The sequence below is a fragment of the Staurois parvus genome, unplaced genomic scaffold (genome assembly GCF_062004578.1).
Source record: "Staurois parvus isolate SC_StPar_1 unplaced genomic scaffold, SC_StPar_1.0 ptg000018l, whole genome shotgun sequence".
In the NCBI taxonomy this organism is placed as follows: domain Eukaryota; kingdom Metazoa; phylum Chordata; class Amphibia; order Anura; family Ranidae; genus Staurois; species Staurois parvus.
The window spans coordinates 17,157,959-17,180,900 of NW_028317814.1; the positions used below are offsets into that span (position 1 = coordinate 17,157,959).

The 22,942-nt window shown below is 39.5% G+C and overlaps 1 protein-coding gene across 1 annotated transcript in view; it reads left to right on the forward strand.

The window, feature by feature from the left end:
* The window catches only part of SCNN1G (sodium channel epithelial 1 subunit gamma), a 46,282-nt gene extending 29,037 nt beyond the window's left edge, over positions 1-17,245 (forward strand). The window contains exons 8-13 of the mRNA XM_089682770.1: positions 397-514; positions 2,218-2,296; positions 5,101-5,158; positions 7,573-7,634; positions 11,333-11,408; positions 12,662-17,245. Coding sequence (XP_089538896.1) covers positions 397-514; positions 2,218-2,296; positions 5,101-5,158; positions 7,573-7,634; positions 11,333-11,408; positions 12,662-13,048 — 780 coding nt within the window. The 3' untranslated portion in view covers positions 13,049-17,245. The remainder of the gene's footprint in view (positions 1-396; positions 515-2,217; positions 2,297-5,100; positions 5,159-7,572; positions 7,635-11,332; positions 11,409-12,661) is intronic.
* Positions 17,246-22,942: the final 5,697 nt, after the last annotated feature.

Consider the following 22,942-nt stretch of genomic DNA (forward strand, 5'->3'; position numbering starts at 1 on the left):
CCTGAGAACACTGAGTTGTTGGGAAGGAGCCCATTTAAAAGAGAAGTTCAGGAATAGAAAGAAATAAGTGATCATCCTCACCTAGATGACTGCAGCACCAGTATTCAGTCTGCGGAGAGCTGGTTATTGTCAGTCACCGGCTCTGTGCTCTGCTGAGCGACGTCAACCAACAGCAGGCTTTAGCCCTCTGTCAGCTGAAAATGGGTCCCAGGAGTGGATAACTAAGTTTTGTGATTTCCATCAGATGTAGGGCCAAAGGAGCTTCTCCTTTAAGAAGTATTCTGTAGAACATTCTGCTGATTTTTGTGTTCACCTGTCAGGTACAGATTTGTTGGTAATACATATTAAAGTACCTACGTCATGTATTTAAATTTTACATGTCTTTCCTTCTACTAGATCTGCCTATATTCCTGCTTCCAGCTCGAAATGGTAAAAACATGTGGTTGTGCGCACTATGACCAACCCCTGCCAGAAGGAGCAAACTACTGCAACTATGAAGAATATCCCAGCTGGAGTAAGTTTTATCTGAACTCTCCTTTCTTATGTTAGTATGTGTTTTTATCCATGGTCATGCCATTTTTGGTACGTTTTAATACATTTTAGACCTTTCTTTGCTGTCATTCGGTCTGTTTAAATGAATACACACCAAGAACGCAGTAACCTGCTTACAGTAATAAAACATTACTAACTAGATGGTATAAAGTGCCAGAATTCATAAGTGGGACACCTTAATTTCCCTGCTGTGCTGGAGATACTGCAGGGAAGTGAACAATATTTCACACATATGGTGGTTTTGTACTTGAATCGTTCAATGTTAGAAGACCATAACATACCTTATAGGTGAGAATACCTCAATAAAGATTCCACATGATCCATGGATAATTTTATTACCTAGTGCTTCACTACCAACAGCTAAATATTCCCAGCATATTGAATACTGCTAAAAGCCTAATTCCCATTACCAGAAGCCAAACTCAATTTCTCCAGTTAATGAACAGTTGCTAAATGTAGATAAATCTGTTTGTCAAGATAACAGTAGTGAGAACAGCAGATTTATCAGGCCTTATATACTATTTGGATAAGTTGGATCTAATTTGGATTCAGTTTGAGTTGAAATTTATTTCTTTGGATAAACTGTTTTAAGTTGCAACTGTTATTATCTGGAGCTAATACCAGACCGAACCAGATAAATCTTTTGATGTTTTCAACCACACTGAACTGGAGGGAGGGCACTGAGGGGAGATTGGTTATTGGGTCCTCATTAGAAAATTAATATGCAGTATCTATGGGAAAAAAGACTATAGTAGTTGTTCTTTTCTGATCTCTTCTTTAGGTCCCTGATTTAGAGTAAGTTATTTTGATTTTAATGCCATTTCCATAAATGCAATGTATGGAAGGGTTCGTTATAGAATATTTTCAATTTCGTATTTTTGGAAGGTGTCTACTGGAATTATTATGGCTGACTTAAAATGTCTTTATGTTGTTGGCTATGTAAAAATTAAAAAACAAAAAGTAATATTTATAAAATATTTTAAACTGCACTAACATACAGCATTTTTTTTTGAACACTCGGGTACAAATCTAGCTGCTTTGTATGGTTTTACATGGAGGCATTGCAGAGCAGTGTGTTCATACATCAAGCATCCTTCAATACACTCTTCAGACATCGCAACATAGATAAAGTGACATTTCCTGTACACGTGGATAAGTTTAAACACGTGTCAAGCAAATCAAAACTGAGTCTCTCAGCGCTAAGGATTAAAAGTAAAATATAATAATTAAATACATGTAGCAGCTAGTTGAAGAAAGGAACTCCCTCCTCAATTTAAAAAACACAAAAGCAATTTCAATGTTCCTGTTAACAGCTGTATTGACATGAATATTAAAATTGCAGGTTTTAAAACGTGCTGATAAAATGAAAATAGAACAGACGTCGTTTCATTCCATTGAGTATGTATGGGAGGTGCAATAGTTACTTTTATTTATACCCCCAAGTATACTGGGTATTTTCCACTTGCAGAATGTCCCCATAGCTCAGTGTGGGCAACTTAAAAGGGACCTTTCTTGAGAGATACATGAGGGATGCCATTGCAATGATCTTTCTGAAAATGGTAGTTTTTGAATATTTGTGGATTACAAATTTCAGTTACTTTTCAGGAGCTTGTATGCATGACCGCCTTTCACTTAATAAATAAATTAATTATTTTTTTGTTTCAGTTTATTGTTACTTCAAATTGCATAAAAGATTTGTCCAGGAGGAGCTGGGATGTCAGGACATGTGCCGCGAGTCTTGCAGGTAAGAACATACCGTACCTTCTTTCATGGTAAGAGGAACAAAATAAGTAGGTAAAGGACACATCCCTTCCATGCCCCCATATACAAGGACCATGAAAACTGATATGCAAAAAACAAAAAAAAGATTGGTTAAAATGATTGGTGTTTTTTTCACCACCAGTTTTCCTTTACATTGGCTTTTCAAAATAACAAAAGCGACAATTTAGTGTTTGGATGAAAGGTTTAGCTTATTATAACAGTTTTGGTAATTAAATTGCACATTTTTCATTAGAGGTTTATACATCAAACTAAAAAGAGGGAGAACTGAGCAGGAAAGTGGGACAGAAGGATTTACAGTAGTTTCAAAAGATGGACCATCCTTGGGTGGTAAATGACAGGGATATCAAAATGCATCAAGTGGTTTAATGACCATACAAATTCATTGCTAAAATTAGTTCACAGAACTAGGAGGCAAATACTAATATCCTTACTAATTTACTGCAGGACATGTCTTAGCACCTTTAATGCATTAAAGCTGAAGTTTAGGTATGCCAATATCTATATGGTTATATTGGTCTACCTTGGACCTATGTACAGTATGTGGTATACCTGACTGATCCCCATGAAGGTTGAAAATCACTGTAGTTGGCACTGCTACTACAGAGATTGCTGCTGGCTTCCAGGTCCAACTGTCTTGCTTTGAAAACAGGAGGTTGCTCACTTGGCATGGGCGCTATTCAGAAAACATTTTGCATACTGGAAAGTGGAAAGTGTTCTCTGATTGGATGAGGTGGAGATTGCGATGTCACCACCCCACCTCTCCACATTGTCCAGTCATAGAAGGTTTTGCATTCCTTGAATGGTGCCCATGCCAAGCCGGCAAATCCAGTGTCAACATGTAGAAAGGCAGTCACTTGGCACAGCACCCAGAATCTAGTGAAGGTCACTCTAGTAGTAGTGTCTACTGCAGTCATTTACAGCTTCCACAGGGATCCCACAGGTATGGAATATACCGTACTGTACATCCATACATTGAGCCAAGCTGGACCAATGTAAACTATGTAAAATTTGCCATATCTAAACCTCAGCTTTAAACACTTTTACAGGTTTTAAAGAATAGTGCTGCACTTGACCATATCAAAAAATAGTGCGTAATAAAATGAAAAAAGTGTACAAAAGTTGCTGCAGTAAAGCCCAATCAAACCTTCTTGATTTACTTTCATGAAAGCTGAAGAGTCTAACATATATGCTTGTTTTTCTACCATTGTATTTAGCTGCTAAGTGTTCTACCAAGGGCTACAAAACGTCTTATGCTGGCATTACCTCTCACATGCAATGTAGCGGTCTGCCTCTCCATTTCAGTTCATTGTGTGTGAAAGCAGTGGTCCGACTCTCCCTTGTGCTGTCAGCCCAAGGAATTGTAACCCTTTAACACAGCAGAAAAAAAGTAATGCCTCATTCACATGGGTGATTAGGTCGGTCTGTAAATCAACATATTCTTGCAGCCAGAACTACCAGTGTTTACTTTTAAATTTGGCTGCTCCACCCATGTGAATGAATGACAAGCTGACACATGGATGACTATGGAAGTGGATACTTGGGGTTAGGGACAGATGATTGCCCCTGGACACCAGCATTTGCATTTACCCATGGCTACACATAAACACTGGTGACTGCAGGTGCAAGAGAGCATTGATTCTTGCCGTCAGAAATCATAGACTGGCCCTAATCGCTCATTTGAATGAGACCTAAAAGACAATCGTATCTATTACTGTCAACGCAGCCTGGCTGCTTTACAGTAATAAATCAAGAGAGTTCAATTGGGCTTTAACCACCTCCTGTCCGGCCGTTGTATATAAATGGCCGGACGGTGGCAGTGCAGGGTCGGGTGGCCGTTTATAAATGGCCTCCCCGCACCCTGCTTGTGCGCGCTCCCTGGGAGCATGCAGCACCGCGATCCGGTGCCCGCTGTGTCCTCCAGACACAGTGAAACACTGATCATCGGATGGGACCTCTGTACGAGGTCCCGATCATGTGATCACTGATTGGCCAATCAGTGATCACATGCAAAGTAGTAAGCAAGATGTCACTTGTGACATCATTGCTTACTACGTGTGAAATCTGTGAATGATCACATAGGTCACATGGTACAAGGCTATTCACAACAGCCTTGTACCATGTGACAAGCTGTGACCAATCACAGCTCACTCAGTAGTTCTCAATGGCTGCAAGAATGCAGACAGAGAGAAAGAGAAATGATTGCTTTTACATCCTATATGGGTGTAAAAGCAATCAGTGTAAAAAAAAAAAAAAAATCTTCATCACCCCCCACAAGTAGTACAGTGTCACAATTTTGTTTCTGGTGTCCTTCGACAGCTCTTTGGTCTTCACCATAGTGGAGTTTGAAGTGTGACTATTTGAGGTTGTGGACAGGTGTCTTTTATACTGATAACAAGTTCAAACAGGTGCCATTAATACAGGTAATGAGTGCAGGACAGAGGAACCTCTTAAAGAAGAAGGTACAGGTCTGTGAGAGCCAGAAATCTTGCTTATTTGTAGGTGACCAAATACTTATTTTCCACCATAATTTGCAAGTAAATTCTTTCCAAACCAGCCAATGTGATTGTCTGGATTTTTTTTCTAATCATGTCTCTCATAGTTGAGGTCTACCTATGATGCCAATTACAGGCCTCTCTCATCTTTTTAAGTGGGAGAACTTGCACAATTGGTGGCTGACTAAATACTTTTTTGCCCCACTGTATATAGTACTGGAGGAAATTGCAAATTCTAGACTCTCAAACAATGGTTTTCTCTGTCATTTTCCAGTTTTAAAGAATGGGCATTTATAAGGAGTGTGGCAAGCTGGCCATCAACGAAATCTGAGGTAAGTTCAGGATCTTTTTCTTTTATGGATAGAGCAGAGATAATTTTTTATTGCCATCTGTGTCCTTATTAAGGAAGGGGGAGGGGATTTCTCCTCACTTCCTGTCAGGGACATATACTGTACTTCCAACATCAACTTATTCAAAAACACATTTTTAGTAGAATAGGAACAGGTTAAAACTTCTGACAATGTTTTTATTGCTGTCCCAGTGACAACCACATCCCTCATTTCTTGTGTGGACATCATAGGGACAGGAAATGAGAGGAAATCTCTGCAATGGGAGAAAAAAAAATGGACAGAAATTTTAGCTCTTCTGCACTCTATTCAAAACTAAAAAAGTCAGTATATAAAGTGCACCTTATGTAGTTCTTCCCATGAGAAAAGCTTTTTTTGGAAGAGTCATATTTAAGTCATTATGCCAATTCGAACACATTGGGTTGAATAAAAGTCCCCATGTCAGACTCATTTAGCAAAGGCTTATGTACACTGGACTTTTCAAGTGGATCCCAATAACAAAAATGTAATATAATGCACTTTACAGTCCTTAGATGTGGTGGTTGTATTAATTTTCCTTTTTCAGGCTAAGGGCATTTGTAGCAAGTAAAGATGCACCAATACCAGTTTTTTTTGAACGAGTACGAGTACTGATACTTTTTATCAAGTACTCACCAATATCAAATACTGATACCAATTTTTTTCATGCAGTGCAATTTGAACCCATGAAAAATGAAAAGGCTAAAATTGCAAAATACTCATGCGAATGCTTAGTATTGGCTCCAATACCGGTATCAGTGCAATCCTAGTAGCAAGTACAGAAAATACCTGTTGATCCCACAAGAAATGCAGTATCCTTGCTACTACCTGTGATCTGAACTAAAAACACAAACAACCTTATCTTTTTTTTTGTAAACTACTAATCTGATCCATCCCTAGGTAATAGAGATGAATAAAAGCAGACAAATTTGAAGTTACAAACAACAGAAAATTTCTCAGCACACTTACCAGCTATCTTACAACAAAACCAAAATGACCCTGTCTAACAGTTCATGTTAAAACTGAGATTTTAGTTGCACACATTTCCAAATATATGTAAAAAGCCACAGAGCTTTGCCAAGGTTCCTCTGCATACTGTGGTACTAACTCTATAGTTTTGAGAGCCTCCTAGTTGGAGCACATATAGCAGTGGATACATTAACCTCCCTGGCGGTATTCCCGAGTGTAGCTCGGGGTAAAGTTTCAGTACCAAAAGCGGTAACCCCGAGCTACACTCAGGGCTTACAATGCGGCGCTGCTCCGGGATCTCTTCTCTTACCATGTCCTGCGCTCCCGCAATGTCCCTCCTGCAGTGTCCCCTGCAATGTTCTCCGGCGGATGCCGGCATCTGTCTTCTGGGTTCCGTCCCCTGCAACGTCGGGACGTATGGGGGACGGAACTGGCGGGAAATTTGAAAATGACAAAAGGTGACATTCACTAAATAAACTAAAATCACATAGTAAAACATTACTGTATCAAACCATTTCACATACATTTTGTCCCTAGTGCTTTGTCCTGTGCCCTGCCTGCATTTTGACTGTTCTTATTGCCTGGAAACTGAGAAACATCCATGGCATCCAAAAAGTGTCCCTTTAGGTCAAAATCGGTTTTAGACCAACTAGAGAACAGCGATAGTAAATCAGAACCACTTGCAGAATTGAGTGATAATGATTTGTGGGGAAATTCATCATCAGACACTGAAAACAATTTTGTGACTTTGCTCAGTGATGTGCGAACTTGGCGCTATATTTCAAATTTCAGTATTTTTAGTTTGATTATATTATTGAATTAAATTTATTATTATATTATTATTTTTTATGATTATTTATTAAATTATAATTTATGATTTCGTGTTTCAAATTTTTATCATATCCGGGATGTTTACTAGACTCTTGTTCGGACAGATTTCAGTGAGTTATTCCTAAAAATTACAGACCTACAATAAAAAAAATACATATTTCCGTGCAAAGAAAATGTACCGCTTTGAGCACAGAAATATGGACACAATCAGACCGCTAGGGAGGTTAAGGGCAGGTTTGCCTGGAGGTAGACCAATCCTCCTTAAAGGCACAGGGACACTTTGGACACCCAGCAAAAGCACAATGGCGGCTGAAGGTATCCAATATGGTATTCAGCCGAAAAACTGTACAGATAAGTGGTAACCACCCCAACCTCTAACTAGCCTTTACAATAAGGTGTACATGGAAGGGTCCAAGACATGTTTGAAGTCCAGTATGGATGACAACCATGCAGTAAAAGAGTTAGATTTTACAGTAAAGCTTTAATAACTGATAAATTAAGTCAGCCTACTTTCTTGCTGTACAGGTTCACTTACATTTGTTCCTAATTTATGTCATATCTGTGTTTTTATTTTTTGTCAGGAGTGGACATTGCGGATTCTGTCCTGGGAACTTGGAAACAAACTCAATAAAAACCTGACAAAGTAAGTTTAATTAGCCCTTAAATCAGCTTTCATTCTCTTCCTTGTTGTAAGCCATAATCCATATAAGTGTATTAGGGTTATTATTCAAAGGCCATGCCAACAAAGACCTGTTAAAAAGAATGACTCATATCTTCAAAATTAGTTAAAAAGTCCAGCAATGTAATAGCAATATATACTGTAAGGAAAGAAAACATAATAAAAAATATTTAACTTTTCCAAGATGTCCTGGTGTAGTGGGCACATTCTCTCTCTTCAAAATAAAATCTGTAAAGAAAATCGAGCTTATCCATTAAGGAGAACCCTAATTTCAGCTGTGCATTTGAACAATTGTAAAAAAAATCTTCCCTTTAAATCTGCAAAAATATATTTTATTTTATGAACTCCTACTTACCCTCTAAGCATCCACTGATAACATTTTTATCCTGCCCTCCTCTGATTCTGTTGCCCTTGGTGATGGTCACTCATTCATTTGTCACCTTTGCCAGTTTTGCCCTGTATGTGTGCTCATATAGAAGAAATCTAATGCTACAACCATTGTTTTTTTTCTGCTGTTACCCTGTCCTTATTGTATACTACCGTCTTACCTAAATTGTCCTACACAGTAGAGTCACCTTTTCATCTCTATAAAAAGGGCTGTACCCAACGATGACTTCATACAGCTAAATGATACCCTTACATTCTGTTTGCAATAATGACTTTTTAATTACAGGAGGATTTAATTTCCTGTTTAGTGATCTCTGTTTATTTAAGTGAGTTAGTAAAATTACAGCACATTAAGAAACGACCAGCCAGTTTGTTAATACCCGGTCACCAAAATGAAAGTCTGTTTGTACTTGTTTGATTTAGATGTAGTTTTCATGCAGATGAAGAAAATAATCCAGTTGAATTCTATGGGAAACAAGAACAATTTGTACTTTTATAAATAATGGTTGTTGACTCTGATGATGACCGTGGAAGTCCATAGATACAGTATTTGTGGGCTTTTTGGACACAGGCAGTGTAAGATTAATAGAGTAAAAATGGGATGGACTGGAACTGAGCTTTCAACAGCTATAGAGTGGGAAGTAAACTGATTTCTGATTGGTTGCTTGCAGTTATATATTTTCTTTTAAACTGAGCCCATGTTAGCAAGTCTTTAAAGAAAAACATATCCAGTAAGTGTTTTCACATTTTCATTCTATCTAACTGGTGCAGACTCAGCTAAATTAGGAGGGCGCTCTGTCTACTAATTAACATATCCTAAAAAAAGCAAACTTTTTACAGATAGTACATAATCTGTACATAGGTACAGATGGCAGCAGATCTACAAAAATAATGATTTTATTCTGACTCCAGTAACCTAACAGTAGTTCCCCATATACTTGGTGAACTTTATTGCCCCAACACCAATAATGCTAACCTCCAGTATACACCGTGGAATCATGAGTTGTATGCCCTATTTGCCACCATGTTAGCACCATTGGTGTTGTCTGTGTGGTGTCGAGGTTTACACGTTCACTAAGCATTTACACAACGATCTTATGGTATTTATTTGGCTGTAATGATGTCAATTGATGGTGCTAGCAGGGTGCTTTTTTAATACTCTCTCTCTCTCTATGTATATATATATATGTGTGTATATATATATATATATATATATATATATATATATATGTATATATATACATGTGCTTCCATGTGTTCCCTATCCTATATTTGTCATATGTCATACAATCCTAATGTATCCTAAAATGCTGATATTTTGTCATCTATAGATGCTAAAGCATCGAATCATTCATTGGCTTTTCCTATGTTAGGGTATCTCTGCTTACAGCATATGTCCAGGGTTTTTTTTTGTTTGTTTTGGATAGCATTTTTAAAGCAATTTTTATGGATTTATGGAGTTCTGTTAACTTCCCATAATGCTATAATGGTGATAGTGGTTACATGAGTTAGGTGTGCAGGTCTGCAGCAGGGAGACAGATAGCAATAAAAAGTTGGGGTTTTCTGTCTGTTTTTCTATTGTAAAATTCCCCTTGCTTGCTGGTTTGTGAAAGAAAGAGTTAATTTGAAAATATCAGCAGGGGCCAGCTGAATTTCGATCCACATGTAGACAGACACTGTGGTTGAACAGAAGTAATTTTGCCGATCGGATTGTTGGATTTTTGCCACTCAATCAGCACTGTTATATGGCTATAGACCAGGGTTCATCAACCAGGGTTTCATGGAGCCCTAAGGTTTCTCTAGAGGTTGCCAGGGGTTCCTTTAGTATGAGCAATTTCTGCTCCTCAGATAAGTTCCTATTCTTTCTACTGACCATCACACTAATATATCATGAGTTGTAGATATAGTACTTTTTAGCAGGTGTTCCCAGACACTGGAAAGTTATTTCACGGGTTTCTCCTTCTTGAGAAGGTTGAGAAAGTCTGCTATGGACTGCAGCACTGATCATTGCATTCTAATGGCAGGGAAGTCTCCGCTGTAAGAATACAAAGACACAGCAGGGAGGATTCCCCCATCCACCTTGAGTGTGTGGATGGGGGATTTGGGTCAGTTTTTTTCAATTAACCTTTTCTACTCCAAAACTAAGTTCTCACCCTTTCCTACTCTAAAACTAAAACAAACAGGTGTGGCTTGAAATATACTTTAAGAGGTCTAATTATAGAGGTCTATGTCTTCACAACATCTTCAAGATTCACACATCTTTCACTGAAGATTTCAATATTTTGTAATTGAATTCAATTGAAAATAATGTGTGAATCCTGGATGAAAGTTGTGTGATTCTTGTTCAATTACGATTTGACAAACAAACCTGAAAGTGATTGGTTTCTGTACAGACCTGCACCAGATTTTGTACTCTCTAGTTTTAGTAAATCAACCCAAAGTGTCATGAAGTCTCACTTTTTCTGGTAACATTTTCTTTCTGTAATGGCTGCGTTAAAACCAATAGGCATAGTGGGATACTTTTTCAATGATCATGTAAGGGGGCATGACGTAGGAATCATTTCCTCTTGTTCAGAAGTAAATACCATGACATGCATTGGTATGACCCGATGTCGTCTATCCAAAGCTTGTATGAAAGTGCTGTCATCCTTTCACTCCATACAAGCTGATGTTCTTAGGAACCACTGGGCATCCATCAGGCAACACAGAGTTTCCTCATTCCAGTAATTCAGCAATTGTTTGATGGAACTTCCTCCAAACTCCCTAATCCCAGTATCTATCCAAAGCTTCAGTTTTAGGTGATCTGATGCTTTAAGGGAATATGTTTCAAAACAAATTACTTGTCTCAGCTGCTGGAAGCAGACTTTCCCAATTCCTAGATTGTAAGCTCGAGAAAGCAGGGCCCTCAATCCCCTCATGTTTTGCATTGTATTGGTATTGCTCTGTCCCCCTTTGTAATGTACAGCGCTGAGCGAACTATTGGCGCTTTATAAATACTGTATAATAATAATAATAATTCCAAAGTATTATACTAGTTCCAGAGCAGTTATGCTAAAGCTATTCAACTTACTGTTATGGAAGGTACTACTTCAAAATATGTGAATTTTAGCAGTCAAGAAGAAGCTGCTTTCAGCTGAGGTTTTTCTGAGCTTCATGAAATATTTCCTTAAAGTCTAAAAATGTCACTGTTTTCAGACTTTCAGGTAACTTCGATACTGAATCTACGAATCCATCATTATCATCTAACAATTACATTTTTGCTCTCTCTTTTTTAGATTCAACCTGGCAAATTTAGGCATATATTACCAAGACCTAAACCTCAGAACGATAGCTGAGAGCCCTTCTTCCAGTGTAAGTAAAGCATGATTTAGCAAAGGATAGTACTGAATTGGGCTTTTTAAGTACCAAACTATACTAAAATACAACCAAATAAAAAATTCATAACTTTAATCATAAAATTTCAAATACATGATGAAATTATGTATATCAGTTAGTAAATCCATAGAACGATGGCTGAAGACAATTAAGCCATACAGCTAAGTTTGAATCTCTCCAGGTATCATTTGTCTTAAATAACCTCATTATTGAGCTTCTTCACTTGAAAAAGTGATCGTTGTTCATGAAATGCATTGAGAGAAAATACCCTGAGTTTTGAAAACATGTTAAATATCAATATGCTAAATAATGAGGTTATATAACACAAATGATACCTAAAAATTTGAACTTATGTGTAAGGCTTCATTGGCATCATTTTATCATGTAATTGCAATGTCATGCTGTATGATTAAAAGTTATGAATTTTAGATTTGGCTGTATTTCAGTATAACTTGGTACCTAAAAAAACCTAATTCAGTACTATGCTTTTTTAAATCTTCATATTGAGGATTTTGGATGAAATGGCTAACTGTATATGGCTGTTCAGTGTCCCTATTGCTTGGATGTCTGATTGCTGCTTTTATAACACAATATATTTTTGTCTCATTTTTTGTATGTGTTAAACTGCATAATAGTCTGTAATACAGTACTTCTCAGGGACTATGGTAGTAGGATGCCTGCTTGAATTTCCAGGCCAGTGACAAATTCTGCAATGCCATTGTTTGGCCAAACCATTACCATTAATGTGACACTGGTTTGGCACATTTAAAGCAACAGCATGATAACATTTTTATTGAACAAGACTTGATGTGTGGAACAGTATTTCGATGCTGATGGGATAAGTGTACCAAGATATATCAGGTAGCTAACTCAAGATGTCTTGCATAGTATAACTTCCAAAAACAGTTGCATCTTGAATTGTTTTTACTAATAACATGGACAGTCCAGAGAAGAGGTACCGTAAATAGAAAAAAAAACTAGATGACAGTCTCATCTTTATCTCTTGGCCTTCTGAACTCTGCTGTTTGTATAGACCCTGGGAAAAACAACACATTGATGAAGAGCTGGCAATTCCGTAATTTTTTTCCCAGAGCATATTATATCAATATATAGCTTTAGTCTCTAAAGGGTAGAGGTGGGACTCTCCACAGTTACTTTGATAGTGCTGTATGTACCAACAGAATAATGGAATGTTTCTGTTATTAACTGGGCTTAATCTCTTTCTACAGCTTCCTAATCTACTGGCCAACTTTGGAGGTCAGCTGGGCCTGTGGATGAGTTGCTCTATGGTCTGCGTCCTAGAGATTGCAGAAATTTTCCTCATTGACTCCTTCTGGGTGGTCTTGCGTCAGAAATGGCACAAATTCATCAGATGGTGGAAGAATCGCAAGGGAAAAACAGAGCAATCCCCTGGCCAACCAACTCCAGTCATAGCTGGTCATGACAACCCTTGCCTAACAGATGAAGACCCACCTACCTTTAACACAGCTCTACAACTGCCTCAAGCCCAGCACTGCCAAGTACCAAGAACACCACCACCCTTATATAGGTCTCTACAGCTAGACTCAGCATTCAATGAGCTGAGGGAAGAAGACGTGTCTATAGAACATATGTAAGAGAATCACAGAGAGAACTTTTTGAATTAAAGTCACTTTTGAATTCTTACACTGAAGAAGCCATAGTTCAAAAGAAGAAAAAAGTGAAGCTGAAATGTTCAAAAGATCATGGTAGTAAATGTTCTTTTTGGTGCTTGATTGAAATTCACTGTAGACTTTTGATCCCTCACAATGTGCCACAACTGAGTTGACAAGTTTTCACTGGCTGGTATTGTCACTTAGTCATATAACTATTGGTTATTAAATAATTGTATATAATGCTAATTTTACTTGCACAACTAGGTATTTTTTAAGTCCAGTCAAAAATTCAGTTTGAATCTGTAAAATGCATTCCAGATGCATCAAAACAAAAGGAACTAAATGTCTAGCAGTTCATTTTATTCCTAAAGCAGCCTGAGTAAAAAAAGTGTGTCCCAAGCCAGCAGCTTGCTCTCTGTGGAGAAGCAGTGGTCTGTCAGCTGAGGTCCAGCACACTCCCTGTTGAATCAGAACCAGAGGTCTCTAATCAGCAGGACATACAGTATAAGCTTTGCTGATTGCACAACTATAGGTCGGACACTATAGGGCACATGTCAGACCTCTTCTGCTACTCCACACAAGGATCTCTCTTTGCAACTGCTGGCAGGGGATAGGCCTTTCTACGCAGGCTGAGGCTGCTTTGGAAAGAAAACAAACTGTTTTAATGCACCTGAAATGCATTTAGCAGATTTAAACTAAAATTTCAAATGTTGTTTAACTGATTCAATGAGCAATTGTAGTAATATGGTAGAACAGTAATGCCTAGGTATAGGCTAGTTTTAATGAAATTGATAGTTGATTTTGTACTGTACTGACTTACAAATCTTGAATTCTTTCTTGATAAATTACTTGTATTAGCTGTTCTAAGGGTACTATTTTCAGGCAAAACTGTTTTTGTTAGCCTGAAGATAACTCAAATATGTTATCTGGATAGAAAGAAATTTAATACAGAGAACAGAGCCTATGGCCAATAAGCTTAGAAGCAAATAAAATATTGTATCAATACATTTACAAATATCAACAGAAACAATATACCCAAAGAAATCCTATGGTCTGCATGGAGTGGTTGCAAGGGCATAACTAGAAATCACAGGTCCACATAGCAAAAACTGCAATGGGCCTCAACAGAAAAAACACAATTGTATAGGGCTCTAATTGCCATGGTAAATGACAAAGGAATGAAAAGAATGCAGACGTATAAAATAGTAAAACATGACAGAAAAGGGATGTAGTGGGGAATAGGGAATGTACAGCATGGCATGAAATGAGGTGTTGCTGAATAAGGAACAAACAACATAGTATATGAAACTAGGCAGTGGTAATAAGGAATGTACAGCATGGTATATGGAATGAAGTAGTGAGAATAGGGAACACACAGAATGCCGTATGGAATGAGGTGGAGCGGTATGAGAAATGTACAGCTTTTTTTAACTGACTGATGGGCTGCATAATAGGGAACAGCATGGTGTATGGAATGAGGTTTGGCAGCCTAAGGATTATGCAGCATGGAATATGCAATCAGAGGGTGTAATTGGAAATGTAAAGCATTCCTTGCGGAAAGAGGTTTGGCAATGTAGGTAATATACTACATTGCATATGGAATGAAGGGTGCAAAAAGAAAATGGACAGCATTGCACACAGAATGGGGGGACAAAGAATGGTGGATGGTAAGCATACCATATGAATTAAAACATTGCAGCAAAGGGAGTTTACGGTGGAGAGTAGATACAAAGCACAGTAAAAATGGCTCATCTTTGCTGTTGCTGCTGCTCAGGCTGACCCTATTCAGACCTCGATCATCAAGACAGAGGGAAGTGTGGGGTGATGATTTGTCAGAACCCCAGGGATGAGAAGTGCTGGGTGGAAGATTTCCTGTTCCATCAGAAACACTGACAGAACAAGAGTGTAACAGACAGAACAGTGTGGAAGTGTGGGATTTGACAGCTCACCTAATCAATTCTGTCATTTGTAAACACTGAAGCCAATAGATTAGGTCTTCCACTACTCACTTGTTCTGTGGCTCAGCAAGATGACATCGTTTTCAGAGCATGGAACAACTGAATATTAGAAGACATCCTATGCAGGCTTCTGTGTTCACAAATGATAACGGTGATCGGGTGACCTGTCAAATTCTGTGCCAGTTCAGTGTGATTGAAGGTCTAGATGGGTTGGGCTGCCCAGTGTGACTGTCAGAGTAGGAGATATTCTGCCCAACCCATAGCTGGGGTCCCGATGCCACGTGGTCTGCTATAGCAGCAGTTCCACCAATAGGTGATCACAAAATACAACATAGTGGACTTAAAGTAGATGTATAACCAGTCACAGGGGCGGACTACCATTTGAGCACTCGGGCACTGCCCGGGGGCCCGGGGTCAGTAGGGGGCCCCATGAAATTCCCCTGGCACCTTTTATAGGCTTTTTTTGGGTGTGCTTTGAGTGTGGACAAGGACACAGGGGCACCATGATCCCCTATTGCCTGGGGGCCCCATGAGTTGTCAGTCCGCCCCTGCCCAGTAACTAAAATTTCAGAAAAGCTTTTTAATTTTTAAATTAAAAAGAAAGACATATTTCAGTCTTTGAAAATCTGCACTTTTCATTAAAGGGATAACAGCTCAGCTTTAAGTACATCCAGTTGTCCTTTACACCAACACTCACTGCTGGCATACAGAAGCTTATAGTAACCAGTATACAAAATACAGTATATTGATGTTCATCAGATCCCTCCGCATATCGGCAGGCAGGCTTGTGGTGTGACACGGTGCTTCAATACTCACAAAGTGTTTGGATATCTCTTCACCCCAACTGGATCCCTATGTAATCCTACTCAGGGAACTTGTCCTAATCAATGTATTAAAGTTATCCAGTGGAACACCTCTTTAGAGATGTTTAAATTAGGTAGACTCAATCATCTAACCTTAGTGCTTCCGATAAAGTTGACCATTCTCCATCTGGTGATTCAGGAGGTTTAATAGCCATAGGTGTTTTTGTCAATAAATGACAATTTATTGGACTAGGCTTCATGTGCCTGGGTGAATTGGTTAGTCTATGTTTTTTATGAGCTAATTTTGTTCACCACTAACTGAAAGAGGTTATCAACACTAAACACTGGCCCCAGCACTGCATAGGATACATGTGATTTAGAAGAAAGTAATAGGACATGTTTGGGTTCTGCCATTAATTCATTCAGTGGTCATCTTAGAAGTATTTGTCTGCTGCCACACTTTCCCAGTAGATATTGAAGTGACACTTAAGGTAGATACTAAATAAAAACCTGTAATTGAGTTATTTGGTTATTTAAAATGTCATGATAATCAGTTAATATATAATGCTAATATGATTCCATTAAGCCTGCCTTTATAGTACCTTGACATTATTCACTGCACTCCAAAAGCGAGGATCAAAGTGGGAGCATAGGCCTGTGAGCTAGCTGTCTTTTTGAATAAACTGAAGGTAGAGAGGTGCCCCCGAAAGTAGATCCGTGGGCTCTGAATTATGTACCCACTAGCTATATAGCTAAGCCAAATACAAACAATTTGGTGCTATGTTTTTAAATCCTACATTTAGCAGTTTGTCATGCATTCTGTTTTAATAAGCTCATAAGCTCTTTAATCAACTGAGCTGTGTTCACCTAGAAGTGAAATTCTGCTTATACTAATGAAAACGCGGACAGGTTTCCTGTAGGTACAAACCCTATTACTGAAATTGCATCATATTACAAAATACATTTGTTTTACGTAAACCTATTCCTTAAACCTTTAGCTATCCAAAAATGAAAAAAATGTGATATTCATAACTATTTGAAACACATTTTACTGATCTTTATGACTTGTTTAACACTTGTTTTGTGTGCTATAGGATTCTTGTGCTGTGCACAAAATGCTGCTATGTTTAATAGAGTTAAAGAGTTACAGGCCTATTCTGGGGCCTGACAAAGAGGTCAATAAGGATGAACAATGTCCTGTAGCACAATCTTGCACCTTCAGGTTATCAGCAACATGAATGTACTGTACAGGTTAAGCAGTCTTTGTACAACCAGTATAAATACATAGATATTTTAAAATATATATTTGTACTCATGAATGTACATATTAAGAGACACATGTGTATATTAGGATACTATATTTGAGACTGTTTGCTGTGAATTTTGTCTTTTTAATAAAATATTCCCATTGAGTTTCATTGTGTATCCTGGCTTCAAAAATAATAATGCACAGCAGCCAAATTTTAATGTGGACAGATTATCTTGGCATTTCAGTGTGTATCCAGGTATTGCTGTAGTACAATTGTAGGGGTAGGCTGGTGGTACCTCCTCCATGCTCCCCATTAACTCATTGGGCATCAAGTGTGGGTCACATAGTGTGGGTTTTTTGGGCTACTCCAGACATGGAATGGGGTAACTGACCTTTGCATGTGGGGTAGCTCTTTGCTCTAAGGTATACTCACCAATGCCTGGGATCAGACAGGAGCTGCGGTCATGTGAAAAATCAAACATTAAGGTGACTTTATAACTTAAAGATGATCCACATCTGTGCAGTACCCAAAGTTCCTCCTTAAGCTACTTCGTCCCATGTCATACAAACTCGTACTGATGTATGTGTTGCATTCGGAGGGACAGACTATGCCCACTCCACCAGTCAGCGTACCTCTGCTACCTCACTCCCAGTAACAGAATGGGGTACTGTCAAGCACATAGCTTGGACCTCATCACTTAACTCTTCTCTGTCTGTACCTAGTGACCAGGCCTTAGATCTCCATAACGCTAGTCCACTCTTGGTCACGGGCATAGACAGCTAGGGAGGGAGTCACAGCATGAACCTTTACTATCAGAGAGCATGTCACCTTCTAGGTACCATGCCAATAACTGTTTGCTATTTCTCGCTTGCTATTACTTATGTTGTAGTGATGTTACACATACCCCATACTGTGGTCATGAACCCAAGTTCTTTAGTAATACACCAGGACCTTGCACTTACCCCTTGAATAACTTCAGACCAGGCTTTAAGCAGTAAAATCAACTTTTATTGTAAACTTGGCAAAACATGTATAACATGCAATACAACTTTGGCTGCCCCAGGTTAACCTGCACAGGTGAATTCTCTTTGAGAAAAGTCCATGCTTGGCAATGTTCAGAGAAGTCTATGTCCAAGGGTTCTTCCGACGAGATGGCTTTCCAGAGTGGACCAGAGGCCCAGCAAGTCTTCAGTTGCATTTGTTCCCCATGCATTTCTCCAAGTGTTCCTTGGATCCTGGGGGTCCTGGAGCCCTCCCCATTGGCTTTCCTTTTCTCACTTCTCTTCTCCATGCTGGAGCCCTGACCTCTTCCCTTTTATAGAACTGTCTGGACCCCAGGAAAAGCCCACGAACACACTGGAGAAAGGCAGCAAAATATGAACCCTTTCTCCCTGAACTGGTGAGCTGGGCGCTAACTAAATATACAGTATGCTACCTGCCTAAACCCGGTCTACCCCACTACTTTTAGCCAATAGATTTGTGATCTGAGAACCCATGCTTGTGAAGCAGGAGAGCTATTCCCAAACACACTTACTAAAGGAACCTTGCTGTTTGTCACATACAGAACAACTGATTTAAAAACGTGGCAGTTTTTAGACATTTTTTGCAACTAACATTCCAACTTGTCTTGGTTGTTTAAATTGATGATACAGGAAGCAGAGAAGGCGGATTGACAGGCATTGAGAGTACACTTTTAATGGCTTTTCGAAGTGACCTCTGTTTTTTTGGCAGAAGTGGAAAGGAAGAAATAAAGTTTGCAAGCAAGATTTCTTTTACTACCTTTAAATGTGGCTCATGTCCACTCTCTTTGGATAGGCAGATTAGGCTTTCCAAAGAAACACAGACCCATTCTATATGAAAATTCTTGTAGACAACATTCAGCAGATCACTCAAACAACCTTCAATTCTGGCTACATCTCTTCAAAGCAACCAGTATAAAAAGAATAAGATTTGTAGTAACAAACAAAATATTTTGCATTCACCACATGGCCAATTGAAAAGCAAAAAAAAACATATCTGTCTTATAAGCAAGGAATAGAAACTGCTTCTGAAAATAACAGTATACTTGCGAGTGAATAACCTTTCACCCCAACATCTGGAAGCCACTTGGTATTAAAGTGGAGTTCTAGCCCCCCAAAAAATTGAAAGTCAGCAGCTACAAATACTGTAGCTCCTGACTTTTAAGATTAGGGCACTTACCTGTCCATGGATCCTGCAGTGTCTTCACCCCAAGCCAATTCTTCAATCAGCTGTTGGGTGCTGCCACCACCATTTTGACTAATGGAAATCGATGCTGAAGCCTTGTGGCTTTACAGACGATTTCCTTCTTCATGCGTGAAGCACACAGCGCTTTGTGAATGGGCTGCAGTCCTCTGGGACCTGTTGAGTTTCCCAGAGGGCTTGCAGGGGGCTGAACTTCTGGCTCAGTTCGCTGCGATGAACAAAACCAGATATGGGAGTGGGTACCTGCCAAAACCAGGTACCAGTTCCCCCCTTCCCCCCAAAAGGTGCTAAATGTGGCAGTGGAGGAAGGAGGAGGCAGATAAATGGAGCTTCCACTTTTGGGTGGAACTCTACTTTAAGCTTTAACTTGAAATCAGTTTGAGACACTTCTGAGTTCATTCACAGGCTTAAACCTCCTTCTGATAAGCATTACACCTCCTACTAACCTGCATCAAGCTGCTTTTGCATTCCCATTGATTTGTATGGGGAGAAAAGAATTTACAACATGAGCCCTTCTGCATAGGCTCCTGGCGGTTTCCAGGTGGGGTATGTTGACTTCCTTCACAGTTGGTGGTTCCTTAACCAGTTGCCCTCCTGAGGATTTACCCCCTTTCCCGACCAGGCCATTTTTTGCGTTACGGCGCTGCGTTACTTTAGTTGACAGTTTCGCAGTCATGCAATGCTTCACCCAAATTACATTTATATCCTTTTTTTCCAAGGAATTGAGCTTTGTTTTGATAGTATTTGATCACCTGTGCGGTTTTTATTTTTTGTGTTATAAAAAAAAGCCCGACAATTTCGAGAAAAAAACAATATATTTTTGACTTTTTGCTATTAAACATATCCAGTAAAAAATTTTTAAAAATCAAATTTCGTCATAAATTTATGCCAAGATATATTCTGCTATATATCTTTGCTAAAAAATCCCAATATGTGTAAAATAATTGGAAAGGTATAGCGTTTACAAATGGCGGTATATATACTGGGATTTTTAGTGGGACTGCGGGATTGCAGCCGACATTCTGACGCTGGAGGGAACTGACTTGGTGTCACTGACATCCCCAATGACACCAATACTGTGATCAGTGCTAAAAAAAGCACTGACACTGTACTAATGACAATGGACAGGAAGGGGTTAACAGGAGGGGCGATCAAAGGGTTAACTGTGTGCTGGGAGTGTTGTCTGTGTGCTTCACTGTAATCACCCTGCTCCAGATGGCTGAGCTGTGCACAGCACAGCCATCCAGAGCAATGTGCCGAGCTGACAGGGAGGAGAACTGTTAGTAAACAAAACAGTTCAGAGATCTTCAGAAATCACCAGGCGCCAGTGAGTAATTACAGGCTGGGACCAGGTGATTGACAGCCATGGCCATGAATGGTGGTGCAGGTAGGGAGGGCGTGTGGCTCATGCGTGCTCCCTACCCGGAAATGCAAAATGACAAATACTGTATATACGTGATTTTTGTGCACCTGTGCCGCCCTGTAGTAGTACTTCTGCTATAGGGCAGTCGGGAAGCGGTTAAAATGTTACTAAACCCAGGACCCTTCATTCACTATATCTGGTCTCCCACAGAACATGGAAATGCAATTATATAAGTAAATATAAACTGCTAAATACCTTTTCTCATCAGCAGTTAGAGAAGTCTTGTGACTTCTATTGGTGTTCAGAAGAGCACTGGTTAAAGCTTGAAGGAGGAGTTTTCTCTAGGAGGACGCAGAACCCCTGACCTCTGTCTGGGCAGTGGTGATTGGCCCTGTGCTGATCACATGCACTCTCCCAAGAAAAAGAAAAACCTGGCAGTAAATTCTGAATGATTTCAGAAGCATCTCAAACCTAAAACCAATTCCATCATCATGTGGTGAGCCAGTGAAAGTGACTTATTTTGAGGAATAAATAAGAGCAATCTTTATCCCTTGATCCCACCCCTGAACCCATACAGTATGATTTCCAAATAATATGTAGCACGCTCCTAGATAGAAGCTACGTTTAGGTAAATTTAGTTCTAAGCTCTCCTGTATTTAGTGAAGCTGCCTGTGATTACTCTGGTCTACTATGAGTTTCACAGGCTGTGGGTTTATCTGCCCCCCTTGTTTTCTGGATGGTTCTGGAAAGTAGTGGGCTGGGAGAGTCAAATCTGCAATATATGTGGCCCCAGCCAATATTGGGAGGAAGTTTCCCAGATGGAGGCTGGGATTGGGCATACATAGTCTGAAGCTTGGAACTAGGGTTGCCTTGTCATCCCTTTAAAACTGAACACATATTAATTACACAGGTTCTGTGGCTGATTAAGGTGGTAATTAAACTCACTTCATGGCTTATCTGCAATACCTTAGCCTTAGACCGTGTGTATTTAATGTGTTCATTTTTAAAGGGATGAGGTGGCAATCCTACTTGGAACTGAGGGTTTCATGTCCAGGAGGAGGAGAACCCAGCTTGAAGGGTCACTGCCACTGACAACTCATGGGGCCCCTGGGCAATAGGGGATCACGGGGCCCCTGTGTTCTTGCCAAAACTCAAAAAAGCCTATGAAAAAGGGGCATCTCATGGGGCCCCCTACTGACCCTGGGCCCTCGGGCAGTGCCCGAGTTTCCAAATGGTCAGTCCTCCCCTGGTCGCTGCCCTTCTTGGCAGTTTATGCTGCATTTCTTCATTTTTGTTCAGTGAGGTCCCAGCTGTGTTAGCTGGGGGGCCTATTCTACTGAGCTCTGCCGGAGCTGACTGAGGGACTTCTTTTGGGGATCTGGTCTTGAGGATCATTATCAAAGGACATTAGTGAGTACAGACCAATGTGCTAGATCCCAGTGATTGTGTATTGCTGCTATTCCTCTTGCATTAGAGACAGCTTGTACTGAAAGGTGGACATTTTTCCTGGTGTCTAGCTTAGCCCATTATTTGCTGCTCCTTGGACTAAAGCTCAGAATCTTTAGGATCTTTAGGAGTACCTAGATCTTCTAATTACTACTTACTGTTCTTAGAGTATCCCACTGTTATCCTGCACCATCCAAGTTTCAATAAAATAGAAAAAAAATACCCCTAGACTGATCATTGAGACAAAAGAATTACTCAGACTGTGTGCCTGGCTGCTAGTGCACTTACTGGGGAAAGAACCTTGAGACCAAAATCAGTAGGCTCCTGCGGGGGTAGTTATACACATAGGATGCATAAATTACCAAGATACAAAATATAGCATAACTGCATTTTGTATAGCCGGTCAGCATGCTATATCTTTCAGATCTTTAAACTGGTGTCAAGGACTACAGTAATTTATTCTCTGTTTGCTGTTTTAATTAATGGAATTCAATTCAACACAATTTGTGGTGTAAAATGCTTTTTTCTTGTTTTTTTTCAAATAAAGTAATAGAATTTCCTTTTGCAGTCTAAAACACTGAGCCACTACCTCTCAACTAGCAGCAGTGTTGTCACCCTACCATGCACATACCTTCAGTCAGTCAATGGGCTGTCTGTCAGGTCCATGAATGCCTCCTGCAGGTCTTATAAGCAGAACAACAGCCAACCAAAGGAGTGCCTGTGACAGTGAGTGAACTTTCAGCAGAGAAACATCAGCTGCCAGAGACGCATATGTGCAGCATGTGGACATTAATGTCCACTCTTTTGTCTACACACATGCAACTGTATGTGTT